Here is a 19,992-nt window from a genome sequence, read left to right as displayed (position 1 = left end):
ATTTCAAGGCTTCAACTCACTATTGGGTTGAAGTCTGGAGACTGACTAGATCATTTCATGCTTCTTGAGGCACACCTTTGTTGCTGGACTGATGTGTTTTTTGGTCACTGTCATGCCTGAAGACCCATCCACCATAACTCAACTTTGGGGCTTTTGCTAAAGAAAGAAGGTTTTTGTCCAAGATTTCTCAGTAGGTGGAGTTGTAACATGCTCGGTGGGCCCGTTTTAAGGGCGTGGGGAACATCAAGATGGCCGTGACAATGGAGCTATAGTGGATCCCGAAAGAATCTATGCAGCAGCGCATGAAGGCATAGCAGAGAAGTCTTAATATGTTCTTTGTGACACCACTCCGGTAACCTTTCTCCCAATTCATATGCCAATACTGCTGCTGTGAAATCATACGAAGAATCCCATTAAAATCCCATGGCGCTGACTGCAAGAAGAATAAATGGTGCTCACGCAGAACAGAACATTTGTCATTCATCATAAAACATCAAGGCAAAAAAACAAACAAACATGCCAGTTGCCCTCATTTTGCACATTTAACAACAACAGAGAGTCAACAAAGCAGTTTTTAACCCAAAAGATATATAGATAAGTAAAAGATAAGTCCAGCATTTAGAAGAACCGGTTGCCTATTGTTACTTCTGTCAGTTGTTTTTTTTTTTTTTTTTTACCCTTCTTGGTTTAAGTAAGCAAAACACAAATACAATATAAAAAAAACGAAGTGATCAGTTTATTACGATAAAACAAACATTACGTATGCATAAAAACCAACCGAGTAAAAAAAATAATTTAAATGTCTTTTCCTCACTTTATAAAATGACGTGCTTGTGGTACCATTTGATGTACAATTCCCAGTATAAACAATCATTGGTTCCTCTTGGATGTTCAGCGAGAGACAGTTCCCAAGTACTTTCTTGCAGAACTCCATCAGTTACTGAGTGTTACTTATCCATCTTTAAGTGTTTTTGGCTGGGGAGGAGGAGGCAAATTTGAGTCCTTACTACAGAGAAAAAGGCCAACTGACCGCCGAACAAAGAGAGAGCGGTGGCGTAAACATTGATGGCTGTTCCCATCAAGAAGCGTCACCCCGGTCTTTGTACCTAAAAATGTCTATTTGAAATGTGTCCTCCTGTTTGTTCCTCATGCATAAACATGCCTCATGTGGAAGTTGACCACATACTCAGCATTTGTGCGCTGGACAGAAATGGCAAAGGGTTCGAAAGGGTGGAAGGTAAAAGCCACCAAGCGCCGCACAGCGTGGTTGACCGGCCGTCCGAGCAAGCCTGCCTGGATCTTGAACTTCAGGAGGCCAGAGTCACGTGCATAGAACCTGGTGTGTGTGACAAGACAACTTTGTGATGCATTTGAAAGTCATTTTTGACCCCAGCTGCAGCTTCTCCATTGAAATGAATGGGAATGCTTTTTTTGTTTCCAGCAACACACACACACACACACACACACACACACAGTACAACCGAACTCAGTTTTGCTCCCGCTGCCTTTTTAAAAACATAAGTATGCATGCATGCTACCGTATTATTTAAGCTAGCGTGCGTCTTACCATGCCTGCGTCCAATAATACAGTGTGCCTTGTGTATGTGATAACGATAGAAATAGCACCCATAACAGGCTGTGCCTTGTAATACGGTGCGCCGTATGGTCGTGAATATACAGTATGGAAAATAGCGCTTTACAACATTGTATTGTAACCCTGTAACACCAATAAAATGGAATATAAAGAAATAAACAGTTTCTTAATTGTTGTATTTTTTCACATCACTTTCTCAGATTTTAATTTTGATTGGGGTCTTTTTTCTTCATATTTTCCACTCTACTCACTTTTTGCACCGACTCCATCTTTTAATGGGGTGACGTTCGGTGCTTGGAAATATTATAACATCCTGGTCTGCTGTTTCAGTCTTTATTCACTCATTTTGCAGGACCCATGGTTTGAAAAATATACGGCAAAATACCTTAGAACAAAAAATAAATAAATAAATAAAAATGGAAAAACCACAACAGACTCACTGCGCGTTAAAATTGTGTGAACTGAGCGGATGTTGTAAAGTTTGCTGCTGCCAACTAGTGTCTGAAGTTCACTAGTAAGCCCAATTTTTGCTTGCTGTCAGAGTAAAATTGACTGAGCGGTGGCTTGTAACGCGAAACACGGTTAAGATGCAGAACTTATCAGTGAAGATACCGCTTTACGGTGGCAATTTCCCCCCAATTTGATCGCTACCTGATTGGGTGGTCTCCGCAGGTCTTCGGCCTCTCCATCACGGACACCCACTTGTCATCGTAGCTGAACAGTGACAGGTCGAGGTAAGGGCTACTGCTATAGGATTGCGCACTAATTGGCAGCTGACCCAGCAGCCGGCGCACCGCCTCTGTATGGCCGCCATATTTGGCATTCACAATGGTGTCTTTGAATCTGAGTCACAGACAGAGATGTGAATCAACACTGAGTCAGCAGTCTTAAATTTCAATCCTGCTATTGAAAAGTACATAAATAAAATCTATTCATAGCAGTGTGGTTTCCCTTCATTGCACCTCCTTTGGACTTGTCGAGCGTAGTTATTTGAAGAAGCTGAACAGGGGAACTGGACAGCCTGGCTGTGCAGCGTGGCGTTTCTGTACAGGTCGCAGAAATTCTCAAACAGCTCCAGCAGCTGATCGGAAGTGTTCTCGAAGACAGCCAGCACCTCGGTCGACACCATGTTGTACACAACAAAGAAAGATGGCTGCCACAGAAAGAAGAGGTTTTCTTTTGAGAGATTCAAGGTAGAATAAATGGGGAAATATTGACTGTAATACGAAGGAGTGAAAAAAAAATAGCAAGGAGTGAAAGAAAAAAAAAGCAATACTGCAGCTCGGAATGCCAAGACGCTGCAGGAGTCTTAAACATTCTCGTGTACGTTTGGGAAAAGAATTTTTTTTTCAATGCACAGAAATATGGTTTAATTAAATTGTTCTGTTGATATCCTGAATGAGTCACAGGACTGAACCAAGTCTTAAGAAGAGAAGGCCCTTGGAGACAAGAAAAAAGGAATCCTTTTCATACAGCACAGACAACAAAAGGCATGAGGCAATAGGAAAAACCCAACAAAGAGCGTGTGTGCACGCACACGTGTGTGTGTGTGTGTGTGTGTGTACCTGTGAGGGGTCTGTGACCCTGAGTGTAACCACATCTTCACTTGTGTATTTAATAAAGAGATGATGCTCATCCAGCAGCTGCATCTTCCACATCCTTAGTCTCCTCAGCTGATCGAAAAACTGGAAAAATCTAACAGGAAGATTCAGAATAATATGAAAAAATAAAACCCAGCAGCTACCGTTGCAAGAAAAAGTATATTTAAATATCCGTCAAACCACACAGGACTATGTACCGGTATTCGTTTTTTGCGAAAACATTTTTCATGCAAAACATAATTACGCAAAGATTATTGGTTCAGAAAATGAAAGAATGGATGTACAAATCCTATTCCAATTAAGTTGGAAAATTGTGTTAAACATAAATAAAAAAGGAATATAATGATTTTTAAATTATGATCAACCTATATTTAATTGAATACACTCCAAAGACAATATGTTTCATTTTGAAACTAATAAACTTAATTGTTTTTTGCAAATAATCATTAACTTTGAATTTTGTTGCTGCAACAATTTCCGAAAGAGCGAATGGTTATTCGTCTCTGTGTGTCCTGCGATTGGCTGGCAAGCAGTTCACGGTGTCCCCCGCCTACTGCCCCAAGACAGCTGGGATAGGCTACAGCATGCCTGCAACCCTCGTGAGCATAAGCGGATTATGAAATGGATCGATGGATGAACAATGTTCCAATTTCATTGGAATTGGGTTTGGATGACGGGGAAACGAGATGTCTGGTGAAGACGATGTCGCGTCATTGCCGCGCGTAACTAAAGAACTGTCTGTGTGGTTGTATTACATTTATTATTATAATGTATGCAGTATGTTTACAATCACCAGGTCAAGTGGCTAGTTTACACTTTAAATGTTTGCTTTCATATCACTTGTTCGGTCTCAAACCCAAGGTTTGGTGAAATGTTTTGTATTTTATAAGAAATGAAAATAAAATCTATTATTATTAAATACATCTGCTCCAGTGGGACAAAGAGAATGCTGATGTTGATTATTTAAATTCTTTTGAAGAAATGTACAAAAAGTGTTCTTGCACTCAGACCACTTGCAGAACTCCGGAATGCGTGGTGTGCCATGAGTGAGGGGATTTCTTCGGGTACCAACTTTGAATGGGGTTCAACAAAGAAAGAAAGTTATGATTTGGACCATTTCACCCACTGTTATGTTTATGTTTTTTTTAAAATGAACCTCTTTTAAACACTGGGACATGAGGATGACACAGGTAGGACATTTGTGGTAAATGGTTTTGCACCAGTGCATGGTGATTGCAACGCATACCATTATGAAATGTGTTTTGCGATCAATCGGCAATGTGACATGTCGCTATAATGTTTAAAGGACAATATTTAGAATATTTAGTGCAGAATGTTTCAGCATGGCTTTTATGGCAAAAAAAAAAAAAAAAAAAAAAATGACAGCACATCACTCTGATTTTAAAGTTATTGCACTGGCTTCCAGTTCGGTTCAGTATTGATTTTAAAACTCTCTTTTTTGTTTTTAAGTTCCTACATGGGCTCGCCCCACAGTAATTGTCTGACCTGCTCTTGCCCTACACCCTGGCGCATCACCTGAGGTCGTCATAGCAATGCTTGCTCACCATATCAAAATCAAAGGGAAAACATTCAGGGGACGCGGTTTTTCAGATGCTGCTCCAAAATTGTGGGATGCGCTGCCTCTGCACCTTAGACAGGCCAATTCAATTGCTGTTTTAATTAAAATCCTCTATTGAAACACGCTTGTTTTTCCTCCGGCTTTTACCTCAGATTGAGATGTTGATGTTTCATTTATTTTTCTGTGTCTTATTTTCTAAACATGTTTTTTACTTTCCTGACATCGGTTTTATACGGGTCGAGTGTCCCTGGTATTTTATCGAATTTCATGTATTAACTGCATTGATGGCGACAGTCAGGAATTCATGAACGAATTTAAGTTGACCCGTGTCACAGAAAAGATTGTGGTCAATCGAAATTGAGTCAAACCTCGGTTTTTGAACGTCTCTGTTCTCGACCAAATCGGTTTTCGACCAAAAATTTAAAGTTTTGGATGCCTCGGATTACGACCGAAATTCGGTTCTCGACCAAACTGAGCGCAGTTGAATGCGCCACTCGACTTCTCTCCACTTCCTTACACGAGGAAGTGACGCTTCTCGGGTTGATGAAGAAGTGACGCCTCCGTTGTGAGCAGACGTGTTCAAAGATTTAAAAAAAAAAAAAGAGCGTCCATTGTGAGCAGACGTGTTCAATAAAGATTTTTAAAAAAGCAGACGTGTTTGTTGAGATTGACGCAAATTGGACTGTTATTTCTGCATGGCACCAAAGAAAGCAAGTGGAAGTCGTAAAGCTGCTGAAAAAAAGAGGAAAATAGTGCGCAAAACGATTGAATTTAAGAAAGATTTAATAGTGAAATTATTGTGTGTCTGTGTTGGCTAAGGAATTTGGCATGCTGAAATCAGCAGCATCCTAAAAAAGAAAGACCATCATAAAGCCAGTGATGTGGCTCAAGGATCTCGTGTGTTTAGTGAACCATCCATCCATCCATTTTCCGAACCGCTTGATCCTCACTAGGGTCACGGGGTATCCCAGCCGTCTTCGGGCAGTAGGCGGGGAACACCCTGAATCAGTTGCCAGCCAATCGCAGGGCACACAGAGACGAACAACCATCCACGCCCACACTCACACTTAGGGACAATTTTGAGCGTCCAATCAACCCGCCATGCATGTTTTTGGAATGTGGGAGGAAACCGGAGCACCCGGAGAAAACCCACGCAGGCCCGGGGAGAACTTGCAAACTCCACACAGGGAGGCCGGAGCTGGAATCGAACCCGGTACCTCTGCACTGTGAAGCCGACGTGCTAACCACTGGACTACCGGGCCGCCACTGTTTAGTGAACCAAGGCCACAAATATCAGAGGAAGTGGAGAAACCTTATTTTCATAAATGATAAACAGCTAGCAAGGGACAGTCTTAGCCAAGATATGATTTGTGGCAAAACAAGACAATTGTATGGAGATTTGATAAAAAAAAAAAAAGGATCCTAGCATTGCTCCTGAAGAGTTTGATTTTAAAGCAAGCAGAGGATGGTTCAAAAAGTTGAGGAAAAGAAGTGATTCGTCATGGGGAGGCAGCCAGTTCAGACAAGGAAGCTGCCGAAAAGTTTAAAGTTGTGTTTGATTGAATCTCATCAAGGCCGAGGATTGTCTTCGCCAGCAAACTTTTAACATGGACGAGACTGGACTTGTGTGGATAAAGCGGTTCAGAAAATGGATGGAGGGATGCTACCTCATACCGTAGTGTAGGATTGCAGAGAGAGCGTCCATAGTTACAGCCATTACTTTAGGGTTTATAAATTCAAGGTGTAAAAGAATGCAATCTACAATTGTCACGATGAGAGAGCGAGAGAGAGAGAGAGAGAGAGAGAGAGAGAGAGAGAGAGAGAGAGAGAGAGAGAGAGAGAGAGAGAGAGAGAGATGTTCAATTTTTATGTTACAATGTCAATGTTTATGTTAAAATTGATAAAAATAAAACATACAAAATGTTTGTAGTTTGTTGTAACCTGCTCTCTTATTACTCATGTATACAGTTTATGGTGTAAAACAGTTGAAAAAATGCTTTAAAAAAAGTTGTTTTCTAGACTTGGAACGGATTAAAAATTTTTTACATTGATTCTAATGGGAAACATGGTTTCGGTTTTCGAACAATTCGGTTTTCGAACAGCCTTCTGGAACGGATTATGGTCGGAAACCGAGGTTTGACTGTAGTTGCAATGCATCTTATTATCAGCATCATTTAAGATTAGTGTGGCTCCCGCTTTTACATTAAACAATAAGTTTGAAGCAGCTTTAAAAAACTTGTTTCAAAATGTTGGTGTTGAAAAGGCCAAAAAGCCCAAATCTGTACCTCCTTTTTGCAGTCGCACTGCCATCCTGTTCAGCCTTTCTCCACAGGTAGACCAGCAGCCTGTGCTTAAGAGAGTTGATCGTTTTGTCTGTGTAGAGACGCGGGACGCCCGGCTGGCTCTCAGCCTGAGTCTCTGTGTAAACAGCCGAAAGAGTCAAGAGGTCATCCTCATAGCAGAACCGCCCTATGGTCCTGACATCCAGAAACGTTCCCTCCGGAGTCACCTGCAAAGTAGAGGGAAAGACTTAGGACGGGGGTCGGCAACCAGCGGCTCCAGAGCTGCATGTGAGCCTTGTGGCTCCCTGGAGCTTTTTCAAAAATGTTCGAAAATGGAAAAAGATGTGGGAGGGAAATATATTTTTTTGTTTTAATATGGTTTCAGTAGGAGGAAAAACATGACACAAATATTCTTAACGTTTTCCGATGCTGTAAAAATGTGTACAATAAATATTAAATTTCAACGTTTCTGTAAACGAAGATTTGCGTCATAGCCTGTGACGCGTTTCGATTAGCAGAGCGGCATGCCAGGCAGTTGGCTGTTGCAAAAAACCCCCCCCCAAAAAAACAGGAAACAAAACAGCCTTTCATGCACAATTCACCGGGGGTACTGGCAAAGAATGAGAATGTGGAGGGCTGAGAGAAGCATTTGAAAACGGTGCACGTGAGCTATGATGGTGAACACGCTGCAAAAGTGCGTCCCATGCCTTGGCGTCGGGTCTCGACGAAGGTAGGTCGGCATGTGTTGGTAAGTGTGTGCGGTAACTGGTCGATCGCGGTAGGTTGGTTGATCGAAAAGTAGATGTTCGGTCAAAAAAGTTTGGGCACCCCTGCTCGACAGAATGCAATGCAGGGAAAAAAAACATTTAATCATGGAGGCTCATTGTGTATTTGCAGGCAACTTAGTCATTTTGATAGTAGGCTAATATAGCTCACATAGATACATAAAGCATATGTTTCCTTCGCGATAAGGCCTTTATTTATTATTTATTTATTTTGCAGCTCCAGACAATTTTGTTTTTGTTTTTTTTGGTCCTATATGGCTCTTTCAACATTTTGAGTTGCCGATCCCTGAGTTAGGGGATGTTACTAGATTCTTTCCGAATTGCCTAATTGTATCTGCAATTGATAGCTTTGGGTATTGCCAGTAATTTGCAACGTTAGGTGCGTCATGCCAGAAAAATCTGACTACCTGAAAGACATGTATGGTCTGCTGCTGGACCGACAGCACAGCCAGGATGTTTCTGTAGAGGTAGAGGCCCTGATTGTGGGACAGGATGATCTTGTCAAATTTAAAGGACCTGGTGTCACACAGTCTGCCCGTATGGAGGTCGATGATGTGGAGGGAATAGTCCTCTAAAGGGGAGCGAGGATTAGGAGTCACAGATTCGTTGTTGCGATAAACCTGTTGGCAGAAGACAGCATATGTTGAACAACAACACACTGTATAAAGTGATTTTTATATATTGAGAGAGAGAGAGAGATTTTTAATCTTGCACGGCAGTTAAGATCTTTGATGCTGTACCTCAAAGAAGTACGGTTGTGGCTCCTCGGGGACATACACGGCTGAGCCGACAATGACATAGCGGCAGTCATCGGTGAAGAGGCTACATTCGCGGTTGAGGTGCTCTCCATTTGATGCCACATTAGTGACATAGAGCAAGGAGAAAAACCGTTCAAATAGGCGGCCTCGGATATTGAGGGAGCGCTGGTCATTGGCTGTTAAAAGAGTCTCACCCTCCTGGCCTCTCAGCAGGTCCTGAGCAGCTTGGCAGCCTTGGTATTCATAAATCTGCAAGACAAATACTGGATAAATGATCAATGGATACAGTAAGAGGTCTTTGTAAATTGTGGTCAACAGCTTCTGACCAGCTCATATCAGTCTGGCACAAGAAAGTTGAAATTAGAAAAAAAGACACTCCTTCCTGTTACAATGCCAGTTTTTTGTGACGTAATAAATGAATGATTTTAAAACTGTGTCTACCCGTTACAATGTCGTCAAAAGGTATTTGCCCGATTTTCAAATTATTATTATTTGTCCACACATCATTGTTTAAGATCAACACATGTATAATGCTGTCAAATAGTGTTTGCCCCCTCCCTGATTTATCAAACTATTTTGATTTCACACAGAGACTACCCAAGGAAATACAAAATACAGCTTCTAAATAAAAGCCAATGCAATTTATAAATGCGCAAAAATAAATAAAAAATCCAAAACTACCTGTCCCTAGGTGTAAAAGTAATTGCGTTTTGTTAAATCACAAATTAATTGTGACTAGCGACAGTTTTGGGAAAGCTGAGTTCAATTTCACAGGCAACAACCAAGCACCACATTTGTTGAATCAAGAAATCACATAAATAGAATCTCTCTGACGAAGTGAAGGTTACAAGATCTCAAGAAACAAATGCATCATGCCACGATCCAAAGAAATTCAAGAAGAAATTAGAAAAAAAAAGTTATTGAAATCCATCAGTGTGGAAAAGGTTACAAAGCCATTTTCAAGACAATGCAGCTTCAGCAAACCACTGTCACAGACATTATCCACAGATGGATAAAACTGGGAACAGTGGCAACCATTCCCAGAGTGGTCAACCAGCTAAAATTGCCGACACATCCAGGAGGTTGCAAAAGAACCGAGAGCAACGCCCAAAGAACTCCAAACCTCGCTGGCTTCAGTTCAAGTCAGTGTTCACAACTCTACCAAAAGAAAGACATTGGCCAAAAATGGCGAGGAAGAGTTCCCAGGCAAATAAACTGCCACAGACTGTGTGTGACCCTCCCCCCTCAGCTTCTGACATCCGCTTTTTGCACTTAAACAATTCACTACCTAACTTCAACCCGCAATAATCACACATGCCCTTGGTTGTCTGTTGATTGCTATTTATTGTTTATATTTGTTTATATTTATACAGTTCAGTTTTCGCTGCCCTTATTTTTAGCTGTGTGTATTTTTAATGCACTGCATGTTGGCACTGTGGTTGAGAGGAAAGACATTTCAGCTGTGCTGTATGTTGTACATAGAGAATATTTGACAATAAAGCTGACTTTTGACTTTGAAAAACCACTGCTGTCAAGGAACACAAAGGCTCGTTTTCAACATTCAACATTCAATGAACATCTGAGGGTATGGATCGATGAAAAGTGGAGTGGATCTGGAGGGAGGTTGGAAGGTTTAGATGGACGGCGGATGGGTTAATGATGCTTTCAACTTCAAAAGGCCCAATGAACTTGGCGGCTAGCTTATGGGAATCCATCTGGAGGGGAAGGTCACGGGCAGACAAAACCATTTGCTCTGGGCGACAGTTTAGGGCAGAAGCCCAATGTCTCGACCCCACTTGACAGTTGTGCTATGCTGTTACAGGACAGGGCAGCTCTGACATGTCTCCAGAAGGACGACAATGAATGTGGTGGGCAGGGACAAAGGGAACAGTGACATGCCTGTGGAGGAGGAGGTGAGGGAATTGAGGGAATTGTGGGAATAGTCAACCGATGGAAGGTGTAGGCTTCAGGAGGGTGGGTGGAGGGCCGAGACATATCGAAAGGTCCTGATTGGCTCTCTCTGAATGTCCACTGCAAGTCAACTTCTCAATGGCTTGAAATAATAATAATAATAATAATAATAATGGAGTGTCCTAGTCAAAGTTGAGACTTGAATCTGATTGAAATGCAGTGGACTAACCTTTAAAAGGCTGCTCAAACTCAAAAGCCCTCCAGCGTTTCCGAATTAAAGCAATTGTGCTAGAAGAGTGGGCCATAATATCTCCACAGAGATATGGACTCATTGCTAGTTACAGAAAAACCTTGATTTTGGTTGTTGCTTCTGAGGGTGGCCCAACCAGTGATTTTTAGGGGCAATCCCTATTCCTAGAGGGCAATGTATTTTTTTTCCTCCCTTAATAACAAAAACCTAAAATTTAAAACTGCATTTTGAATCATATTCAAATGTGTTTGATGTTCAAATGTGAAAATCATGCAAGAAAAATAAAAATTAATAAGGGACAAACACTTTTTCAAACCACTGTCAACAGCTCCCTGAAGTTTTAAAGTGATCTCTTATTGGCCATTATATTTTTAACAATATAGCCAGTGCTGATCCTTTGATCCATTTTCTAATGTGCTTCTCCTCACAAGGGTCATGGGCGTGCTGGAGCCTATCCAAGCTGTCTTCGGGCAGTAGACGGGTTGCACCCTGAACTGGTTGCCAGCCAATCGCAGGGCACACATGGACGAACAACCATCCACACTCACATTCACACCAAGTAACAAATTAGAGTGATCAATTAACCTGCCATGCATGTTTTTGGAATGTGGGGCGGAAACCAGAGTACCCGGAGAAAACCCACACAGGCACGGGCAGAACTTGCAAACTCCACACAGGAAGGCCAAAGCCGGAATCAAACCCTGCACCGCTGCGCTGAGGCCAAGGTGATTTCCAGTTGACCACTGTGCCGCCCAGACCGGTGCTGACATTTGTCAAAATTCAGAATATTGGTCTGTCCCGAATTACATTCAAGGGGTGTGAAAAAGAGTTATTTTATACTTGAATCAATAAACCAAATTTTACCTCCAGAGATGTCTGGTCAGATGAGAAAGCGATGAAGCAGCGTCCATCAGGTGAGAACTTCCTCAGGAAACAAGGAGGCTTTTCCACATTGACTACCGTAAAGTTGGGAAACAGGTTCTGGTGGAAACAGCGTACTCGGTACCAATGAGCTCCTGGTCGGCCCGAACAGACTCTACGCTTCTCAAGACGATGGACCACATTTTGATTCTGGATGCGTCTGGGCTTAAGGGTGGGTGTGTCCTCATCCATCACTTCGGAGTATTGACTCAAAGCTCTGCTTATTCAGTAGATGGTGTGGACAGCTGGAGCGGCTGAACAACTACATCAGTGCCCAGCTACCTCATTGTTTAGGAAAAACTGAAATGGAGAAACAGAAAATCTGTTATGACATGCTACTTTTAAACTACAACTGCAAAATTCAATCACAGACTGTGATTACAGGGAACAGTTATCCCTGAGTAACTGTCACGCACAGCACGTTTCAGGCTCTGCTCCTTATCCACTACTCAAAATATTGTTTGCACAATTTAAGAACGATATCCTAGCCAGGACTCCAACACTTCAAACTTTGTAGTCCTGGTCATATTTGAGCATGCCCAGGCCAATGTATCCAGAATACGGGAGCAATACCTGGATGATTCAACCTTGAATGTCCTGAGCCCGATTTTCCGAATGGAGAACAAGCAAATTCCACACATGAAGGCCCGTGCCCTGATTTGAACCCACAACCACTGAACCGTGAGGCGGATGTGCTAACCAGTCGATCAACGCGCAGCCTTATCATATTCAATTTGTCAAAATGAAACACTACCGGTAATTAAAATTGTCTTATCTACCGTGTCCCATATTTTCTCATTTAAAAAAAAAACAAACAAAAAAAAACTGACCAAGGGACATCTGACGCTCTAGATCAGGAGTGCCCAAGGCTGGACCTCAAGAGCCCCTATCCCCAGCCTGTTTTAGATGCCTCCCCAACACACTTGATTCAACTATCATCTGATCATTTGCAAGGAGTGTGTTGGAAGTGTGAGACATCTAAAACAGGCTGGAGAGGGGCTATCAAGGACCGGGCTTGGGCACCCCTGCTCTCGATTGACATAGTAGCAACAGATGTCCCATGGTGCCTTTTAAAGTCAGCCGCCTGATGCTGCAAAACCAGCGGTGCATCATTATCGGTCCCAAGCAAGGATAAAGGTTTCAACAACAAAGACATGTGACATAATAATTGGCCTAAAAAAAAAAAAAGAAGAAAAAAATCACATGGAACAAGAAAGATGCAACTTGAGACCTAACTAGGCTGCCCCCAACAAGCAACGGTCAAAGTACACGCTCTGACACTCGAGAGAAATGAGTGATGGTGTCAAATTGATGAGGGGACTGATGGGCCCTGTTAAAAGGGATATGAAAACCATGGGTGCACAGAAAGAAAATGCACTTTATTGAATTGCACTGAGTCAGCATTGTGGTGAGTTGACATTTTCATGCACTTTGAATTTGCGTTGTATCGTATTTTGAAGGCATTAAACATTACCATAGTGATCAGAGTGTTGGGGCCAGATTAGACGTTCCTCGTGTTTATTATCATCTCTCGAAAACACCACAGTGTTCATGAAGCTCTTACCATATTATTTTGTAGTATTTATCCGCCACACCTTAAATGCCACTCTGTGAAAATATTGTCTGACATAAACCGGTCCGTGGGGCAAAAAAGGTTGGAGACCCCTGCCCAAAACCAACCAACACCACGCAGGTCCCGCTGGCCGTCTTCTCGTCCGGGACGTTGAAAGTGCGATAAAAGGTCGTCAGAACATGTACATTTGGACTGTATTTCAACATCGATTAGATCCACAAAACAAATATGAATACATGTTTGTTAGAGTCGAGGAGACTTTGGCTAGTTGTACATGTACAAACTATAATTCTTTTCAGTAGCCATATTGTGTGTGTATGTGTGCGCGCATATATATATATATATATATATATATATATTAGAGCTGTCAGTTTAGCGCGTTTTTATTGGTATTAATTTAAATAAATTTGAACGGGATTAAATTTTTTCTCGCGAGATTAACGCGGCACACATCACAGCGGATGTTACGTTGCTCTATAAATAAACCAGAAAGAAAACAACAAGCGCGCTGCATAGGTCCACGCACGTTTGTTTTGCCAGCCACGGCAGCGCGAGACACCGAAAACGGATACTTAAAGAGTTTATGAATGGAAAGTTTACTTTTAAAAAGTTGCCAGATTGCTCCACTGACAAGACCAAAGTTACCTGTATGTTTTGCAGTCGTAAGCTATCATCATAGCACGTCGAGTCTGAAATACCACTTAATGGCCAAGCACACAGCTGACGTGAGTACTCCGCCCCCTCGTCTCAGACAGACAGCTATGGATCATTTCAAAGCGAAGAAAATGGATGACACGACGAAGAACAAATTTGCTGAAGCCATCGCTAAATGTATGGATACTGCATGCAAGCCTGTCAACATTGTCCACAGCTCGACTCAAGCTGAAATCATTCGCATTGCGTCTAACGACTCACTACAGATTGCCAGCGAGAGCCTCCATTACAAGCTGCGTAGAGATTGTACGTAGCGGAGAATGCTAAGGTACGCCAAGCGGGAGTAGACACTGTTTCGGGATAGAAATAAGAGACTAGGATGAGCCTCTGGTGAATAAAGAGCAGGCAGCCTGTCGAATACGATGTATGCCACTGACGCGATTGTTTCTTGTTTGGAACTATTTTGTGTGGAAGGTTACAGTGTTCCGTGTCCATATAAATAAAGCGGGTGGAGGTTCTCGGTTCGTCTGACTGACGGTGCGCTGAGCTCAGCAAGTTGAGAGTTCAGCGGTGCAGTCGTAGCGACCATACTGAAAATAAAACCTCTCCGGTGTTGTCATTGAACTAAGTGTAGTCATCCGTTATGATGTCTACACAAAACCGTAGAGAGACATCCGCGCAAGAAGGACCAACAGAATCAACATAGCCTGACTGCTGTGTTCAAAGCAAACTTGAGAAAAACGAAGTATGCAACCATGGCTTAAATCCACTATAGGCTGAGTACTAGTTTACCTTAGATGTGCACTTTATAATGTTATATTGCTCTGTTTTGATTCCATAAAAAGAGCTGTTAAAGCAGCTGTTGTGTGACAAAATATTTTTTTCACTGTTGTTGATGGACAGTAAGATTGTGTGAGAAATTATCTCAACTCAACTCAACTGTATTTATAGAGCACTTTCAAACAGCCATCGCTGCATACAAACTGCTGTACATGGAGCAATTTAACATATACAATAAACAGTAAAACAAATCGGTAATAAAGACGGTAGAAAGCACCAAACAGTAAAACCAAGAACAAATCTAAGTCATGCTGAGTCGAATGCCAAAGAATACAAGAGAGTTTTGAGGAGGGTTTTGAAGATGGGCAGCGAGGAGGCTTGCCGAATGTTCAGTGGGAGGTCATTCCAGAGAGAGGGACCAGCAACAGAAAAGGCTCGATCCCCCTGAGCCTCAGTTTAGTTCTTGGTACTTCTAATAATGTCTGGTCCGCAGACCTGAGGCGCCGGGCAGGTGTGTAGGGGCGGATGAGCTCAGAGAGGTAAGGTGGCGCGAGATCATTTAGAGATTTGAAAACAAATAAGAGATTATGTTAAGAGATAAGATTATGTGTGAATAACTGCTCCAGGTGAAAAATGTTCATGTAAAATTGAAAATTGAAATAGTTATTTCAGTAAATATTTGCATTTTGCACGTAGAAAACTGATTCATGATTCCACGTTGATGAGAGCATTAAGATGGGGAAAAATAGGACAAAAAAATATAAAAGAAAAAATTCAGAAACGATCAAAAATGCGTGAGTAATCACGATTAATTTTTTGTGAATTTGAGTTAATTATGACAGTTGCATTTTTAATTAGATTAAATATTTTAATCTTTGACAGCTCTAATATATCAGCGGAAGTTGTTCGCGCTCAGCAGTCTGCAATTGCAGCTTGTGATCAGAGCTGTTGCGCTATTTCTTTGATCGTCATTATTCTCATTCAGAGTTTGCTTTGTGTACAATTCACCGAGGGAACGGGCAAAGAATAGGAATCTAGAGGGCTGAGGGAAGTACTTTAAAATGATACGTGTGAGCTACGATAGTCAACAGGCTGCAAAAGTGCATCGCTTGCTTCCGTGTTTGGCTTTTCATCACGGCGCGCGTGCGTGTGCACGTGCACGCGCGTGCGTGGTAAGGAGCGATCCCTGGAGGTTGGTTGAACGAAAAGTCGATCTTCGGTCCAAAACGTTTGGGCACCCCTGATTTAAATTAATGCAGATAATAACACACTAAACTGACAGCTCCAATATATTCAACTCAATGTAAATCGTCTCGTAAATATTTTGTTTTGTAAGCCTTGATGCATTAATATTAATTTGTGCAATTGCATTACCTTGAATTTAGTGAGGTTCGTACACAGCCATTGCCATCAGTTTTAAGTAAAAAGACGCTGAATCTATGCTTAACTGCGGTCAGATGGTGAAGAGAACAGGGGGCCACCGCTAATGCTAGTGATGTTCAACTATGCAAAACAAACCAGAGGAGAGGAAGAAAAATGGCCCATCGAACAAGTGGCCCAGAATTTGCAGCCCCTCCCAGCTCATTCAAGGCACAGTTGAGAACAGAGATGAAAAAAAAAAAAAAAAACAGATCCGAGACAACTGGGACAAGATTCAAATTAGGCCAAACAAAAAAGATTATTAAATTTAAGCATAGGGTCGGTAGGTAGGAAAAAGTTTTTTTTTTATCTTTTTATTTTTTTTTCTTCAAACATTTAAACAAAATAACCATAAAACATAAAACATTCCCACTGTTTCAGAACTCAAAACCTGTCTAGTTACACGTTGTAGACCCACCTACCTTGGAGTTTTCTTCTAAAATTCTTTGTTTTTCTCCTTTTTTGAACGTGCTGCTTTCATCATGACATCGAATACGTCGACACTTTCTGCTTTTGCCACTGTTTCTTGTGTTTTTTTCTATACATCTAAATCGAATCGCTTCGGTCAGGTAAAGTATTTAAAACTTGAAACACTGACATATCCATCTCATCAATGTCATGGAATTCACCGTAGGCACATTGACACTGTGCTATTTTCACGTGGTTTATACTGGTGTTCATCAAATAGTTCGCTGAATTTTTTCGAAACATCAATGGATGCTATTTTCTTAACATTACGGTGCGAGCATGCGACTGTAACACAGAAAACGCGGTTTAAACTGTCGTCGGAGATCGCGGCTGCCGCCATGATTCAATGTTGTTGACAGACGACAGGGAAAACGACGCACGCGCTCTACGTGAATATCGCCAGAGTTTGCACCGATGTAAACCCTTGACACAAAAATGTAGAGGGTTGTTTGAAAAAAAACCCAACAACTTTACGGTCTGCATTTTCGATGTAGAAATTCTCGATCGGTCACGTTACCGGAAACAAACTATTTTTTTTCCTCCGCCTTATGAAAAAATACATAGTAACTAAACAATAGAACCTTATTTATACAAATAGTATTCATTGTATTATACTTTCATATGATTATGTGATTTTGTATTGATTGAACATCAATAAATCTACTTAATGTACTCAGGCCATGTTCAGTGCACGATGTTCATAGATAATTGCAGCAATTCTTGATATAAAGGTTTCTGCAAAGTCCCATTTTCCTGGAAAGAGGTTTTGAAATTGCCTTCCAAGAAACAGGAAAATGCTCAAAGGACATTGAAATAAAACTGCTAATAGCTCCATGCGCAATTATCTTGAACTGAAGAATGTAGCGTTAATATTTTAATTCCATGCATTGAAAGAGTAAATGGAAGGATGTGAAATTATGTACAGTACTTCATTAATCAAAGACATTCTTCTTTTTCCATCTTATTGTTAAGTCAGAGACATGGAGGTGCATGAATTGTGCAAAACCTGCAGGAAGGAAAATTCCTTTCATTGAAGAGGGCTTGTCTTTTCTGAATTTAAAGGTCAAGTGTGAAGTAAACTTGGCCAACCATATTTTGTGTAATACAACTAAAACTTTTTTAAGGGTACTTTTGTCAATTTCTTTTTTAACACAACCAACACAGGTTCATAGTTAGAGCCATGAATACGCGCTTAACAACGAAAATGCTTTTGTTTGGCAATGTCGGGCGAGTGATGTCATTCAAAGAATTCAGTCGCCAGTCGGCCATTATACTGCGTTTTTGATTGTCCAATTAACAGCTCTTTGCCATTGTTATTGAGTTATTCAACTAAAGTCGCACAGCACCGAGGCTAGGTACACCTTCAAGCAAACACTTGAGTGGCCAAAAGAAATGAAAAGGGCTTGTAAATGGACCTGAAAATTGGAACAAAGAACGCTCGTTGACACCACCCTTAAATTAATTTGATTGCAAAAATGAAAAATTACACCAACCAATAATAATAAGAATAAGAATAATAATAATGCTGTTCATTCTAGACTAGATAGGCAGGTCAAATTGCTTCAACAAATGTGGGTGTCCCAAAATGTCATTCCAGCCTTGTGCAGCGAGGTGAGAGAAGGACATTGTAAAGGTGATAAAGGTCATTTCATTTTACTCTCCCACTACAGGCGGTATGTAGTTAATATTTATTGAAGATCAATGCAAATGTTCAATACACTTGAGAATTGAAAGATGATTGCACTTAAAATTGTTTTTGCACTAACAATCACTATATCAATGGCATTAAACAAACAAATAAACAAATGATACTACTCTTTATTCTGGGAGAATATATCATCCATAACAGTTACAACACCCTTAAATGATGCTCTTTTGTACGTTTAAGAGGTGACTCGATGTTTTCGCGTTTTATTACATGACGTCTTTTCCGATGCAAATGGGAAATGTGGGACCATCTTTGTACAAACTGTATTTAGACTTAATTATGCTTAAAATGACCTGTGTGCTGAAATAAAACAAACTAGGGCTGGTTTATTTTGTGTCAAAAATCTGTATTTCTAATTTGACAAGTTACACCGTGTAACTTGTCAAATTAGATTTTTTTGTCATGATCTCAGGTTTTGGACAGGTGTGACACTGGTTTGTTTTAAGTTGTCTATAAGAATAAACAAATGGCGCCTTGTGGCTGAAGCCAGAAGGGCGCTGTATTAAGTTTCCAATGGTGTTGACAACGTTTTTTTTTTTTTCTGAAAACACGAGAGGTAGGTATTTCTACTCGGGGGAAAGTTCGTTGTCTTCCATTTGTTTCTGAGTCTTATGAGACAATGTAAGGGGTGAAAGGAATACTGGTTGATTACAATGCCCCTCTTTGAACGAAATACAACGATTCAACGCAACTTGTTCAGGTCACTTCTACGTTGCCCTCGCCGTCAAACAAACAATGCGGGTCTTGCAGCTGCAGCGCTTACTTACCGTGCTGTTGGCATCTTCTGCAGATATGTCAAGTTAGTAAACTGATCCGACACAAGCAACAAAGTTAAGCGCACGAGCCAAAGACCTTAAAGCGTGGATTCGGGAGAATTCGACATTGAAGTCCTACAAATTCAACGGAATAAAATACTTAAGCGCATTCCTGAATGCAGCTCTTGTGTCAAAGCAGATAAACGCTGTTTGTTGTGAGTTGCGTTGTTGTGGAAAGAAGAGGGAACGGAAGAAGGAGAAGAAGACGGCACAAACTGGTTGCATTGGATCTTTTTAGACAGCGCCATCATTTCTTCATCAGGGCTAAAGAAGGACTGCACTGAGTAGTCCAAATACAGCATACATGATGCCCCTTTACTTAAACTGCACTGTGTGTGTAATATGTAAAAATGACATTTTTTTTACTTTTCAAACAATAATTTATACTCACTTGTTGAATTTAGCATTTATAATTTATTTACTCATGAACTAAATATTCATCCATCCACTCATCCTTTATCTGAACCGCTTATCCTCAAGATTGGCAGGATAGTGAAGCGAAACGGCCCAGACATCGATTTCCATTCACTACCATTGGACCCTAAAATCACTTACCGATATGATATTTTGGGGGGCTACTCCATCTCTGCGGGCACATCTTGGACAGAATGCACATTAACTGTTTCAAATGTTTTTTAATGCAAAGCCCACACATTTGTGTTAAACCCTGATATTATATGTAGGTTAGTTTTTAATAGGAGCACAGTGGCCTCTAACCAGAAATTACAGGGTTTTAAGTAGAACATTTGGGGGTGCATACTGCAAGTCGACTTGCGAAGTAAATATTCATACCACTCATTTTCACAATTTTACTTTTAAATGAGTTGAAGTGTGAAGCAACAAAAAATTTAAAGAATAGAAATTAAAAAAACAGCAAATTTACCGGTGGAATGT

General features: G+C 41.0%; 1 protein-coding gene across 2 annotated transcripts; it reads right to left on the bottom strand.

The window, feature by feature from the left end:
• Nucleotides 1-519: 519 nt before the first annotated feature.
• Nucleotides 520-19,273, bottom strand: det1 (DET1 partner of COP1 E3 ubiquitin ligase). 2 transcript variants are annotated; one of them, XR_015100736.1, is made up of 10 exons: nucleotides 19,051-19,273; nucleotides 11,625-11,981; nucleotides 8,582-8,848; nucleotides 8,249-8,461; nucleotides 7,060-7,283; nucleotides 3,160-3,289; nucleotides 2,557-2,747; nucleotides 2,246-2,437; nucleotides 1,846-1,979; nucleotides 1,196-1,336 (listed from the first exon to the last, which is right to left on the bottom strand). XR_015100736.1 is itself a non-coding variant. In XM_086109519.1 (9 exons), the coding sequence occupies exons 2-9, from the start codon at nucleotides 11,871-11,873 to the stop codon at nucleotides 1,147-1,149; spliced, it is 1,656 nt and encodes a 551-aa protein (XP_085965645.1). In that variant the 5' UTR covers nucleotides 11,874-11,981; nucleotides 19,051-19,273; the 3' UTR covers nucleotides 520-1,146. The 2 variants fall into 2 exon arrangements, 1 of the variants encoding a protein (XP_085965645.1); XM_086109519.1 differs by lacking the exon at nucleotides 1,846-1,979 and having other exon boundaries at nucleotides 520-1,336.
• Nucleotides 19,274-19,992: the final 719 nt, after the last annotated feature.

Source organism: Hippocampus guttulatus, chromosome 4, assembly GCF_054856545.1.
Source record: "Hippocampus guttulatus isolate MCC_2025c chromosome 4, RoL_Hgut_1.0, whole genome shotgun sequence".
Classification (NCBI taxonomy): Eukaryota; Metazoa; Chordata; class Actinopteri; order Syngnathiformes; family Syngnathidae; genus Hippocampus; species Hippocampus guttulatus.
This window is presented reverse-complemented; position numbering and strand designations above follow the sequence as displayed.

Coding starts and splice junctions, on each gene's coding strand:
- det1 (XM_086109519.1), bottom strand. CDS start 11,873: ATGGATGAGGACACACCCACCCTTAAGCCCAGACGCATCCAGAATCAA. Junction 8,849..11,624: donor CTGACCAGACATCTCTGGAG/GTAAAATTTGGT, acceptor TTTGTCTTGCAG/ATTTATGAATACCAAGGCTG. Junction 2,748..3,159: donor GGGTCACAGACCCCTCACAG/GTACACACACAC, acceptor TTTCTGTGGCAG/CCATCTTTCTTTGTTGTGTA.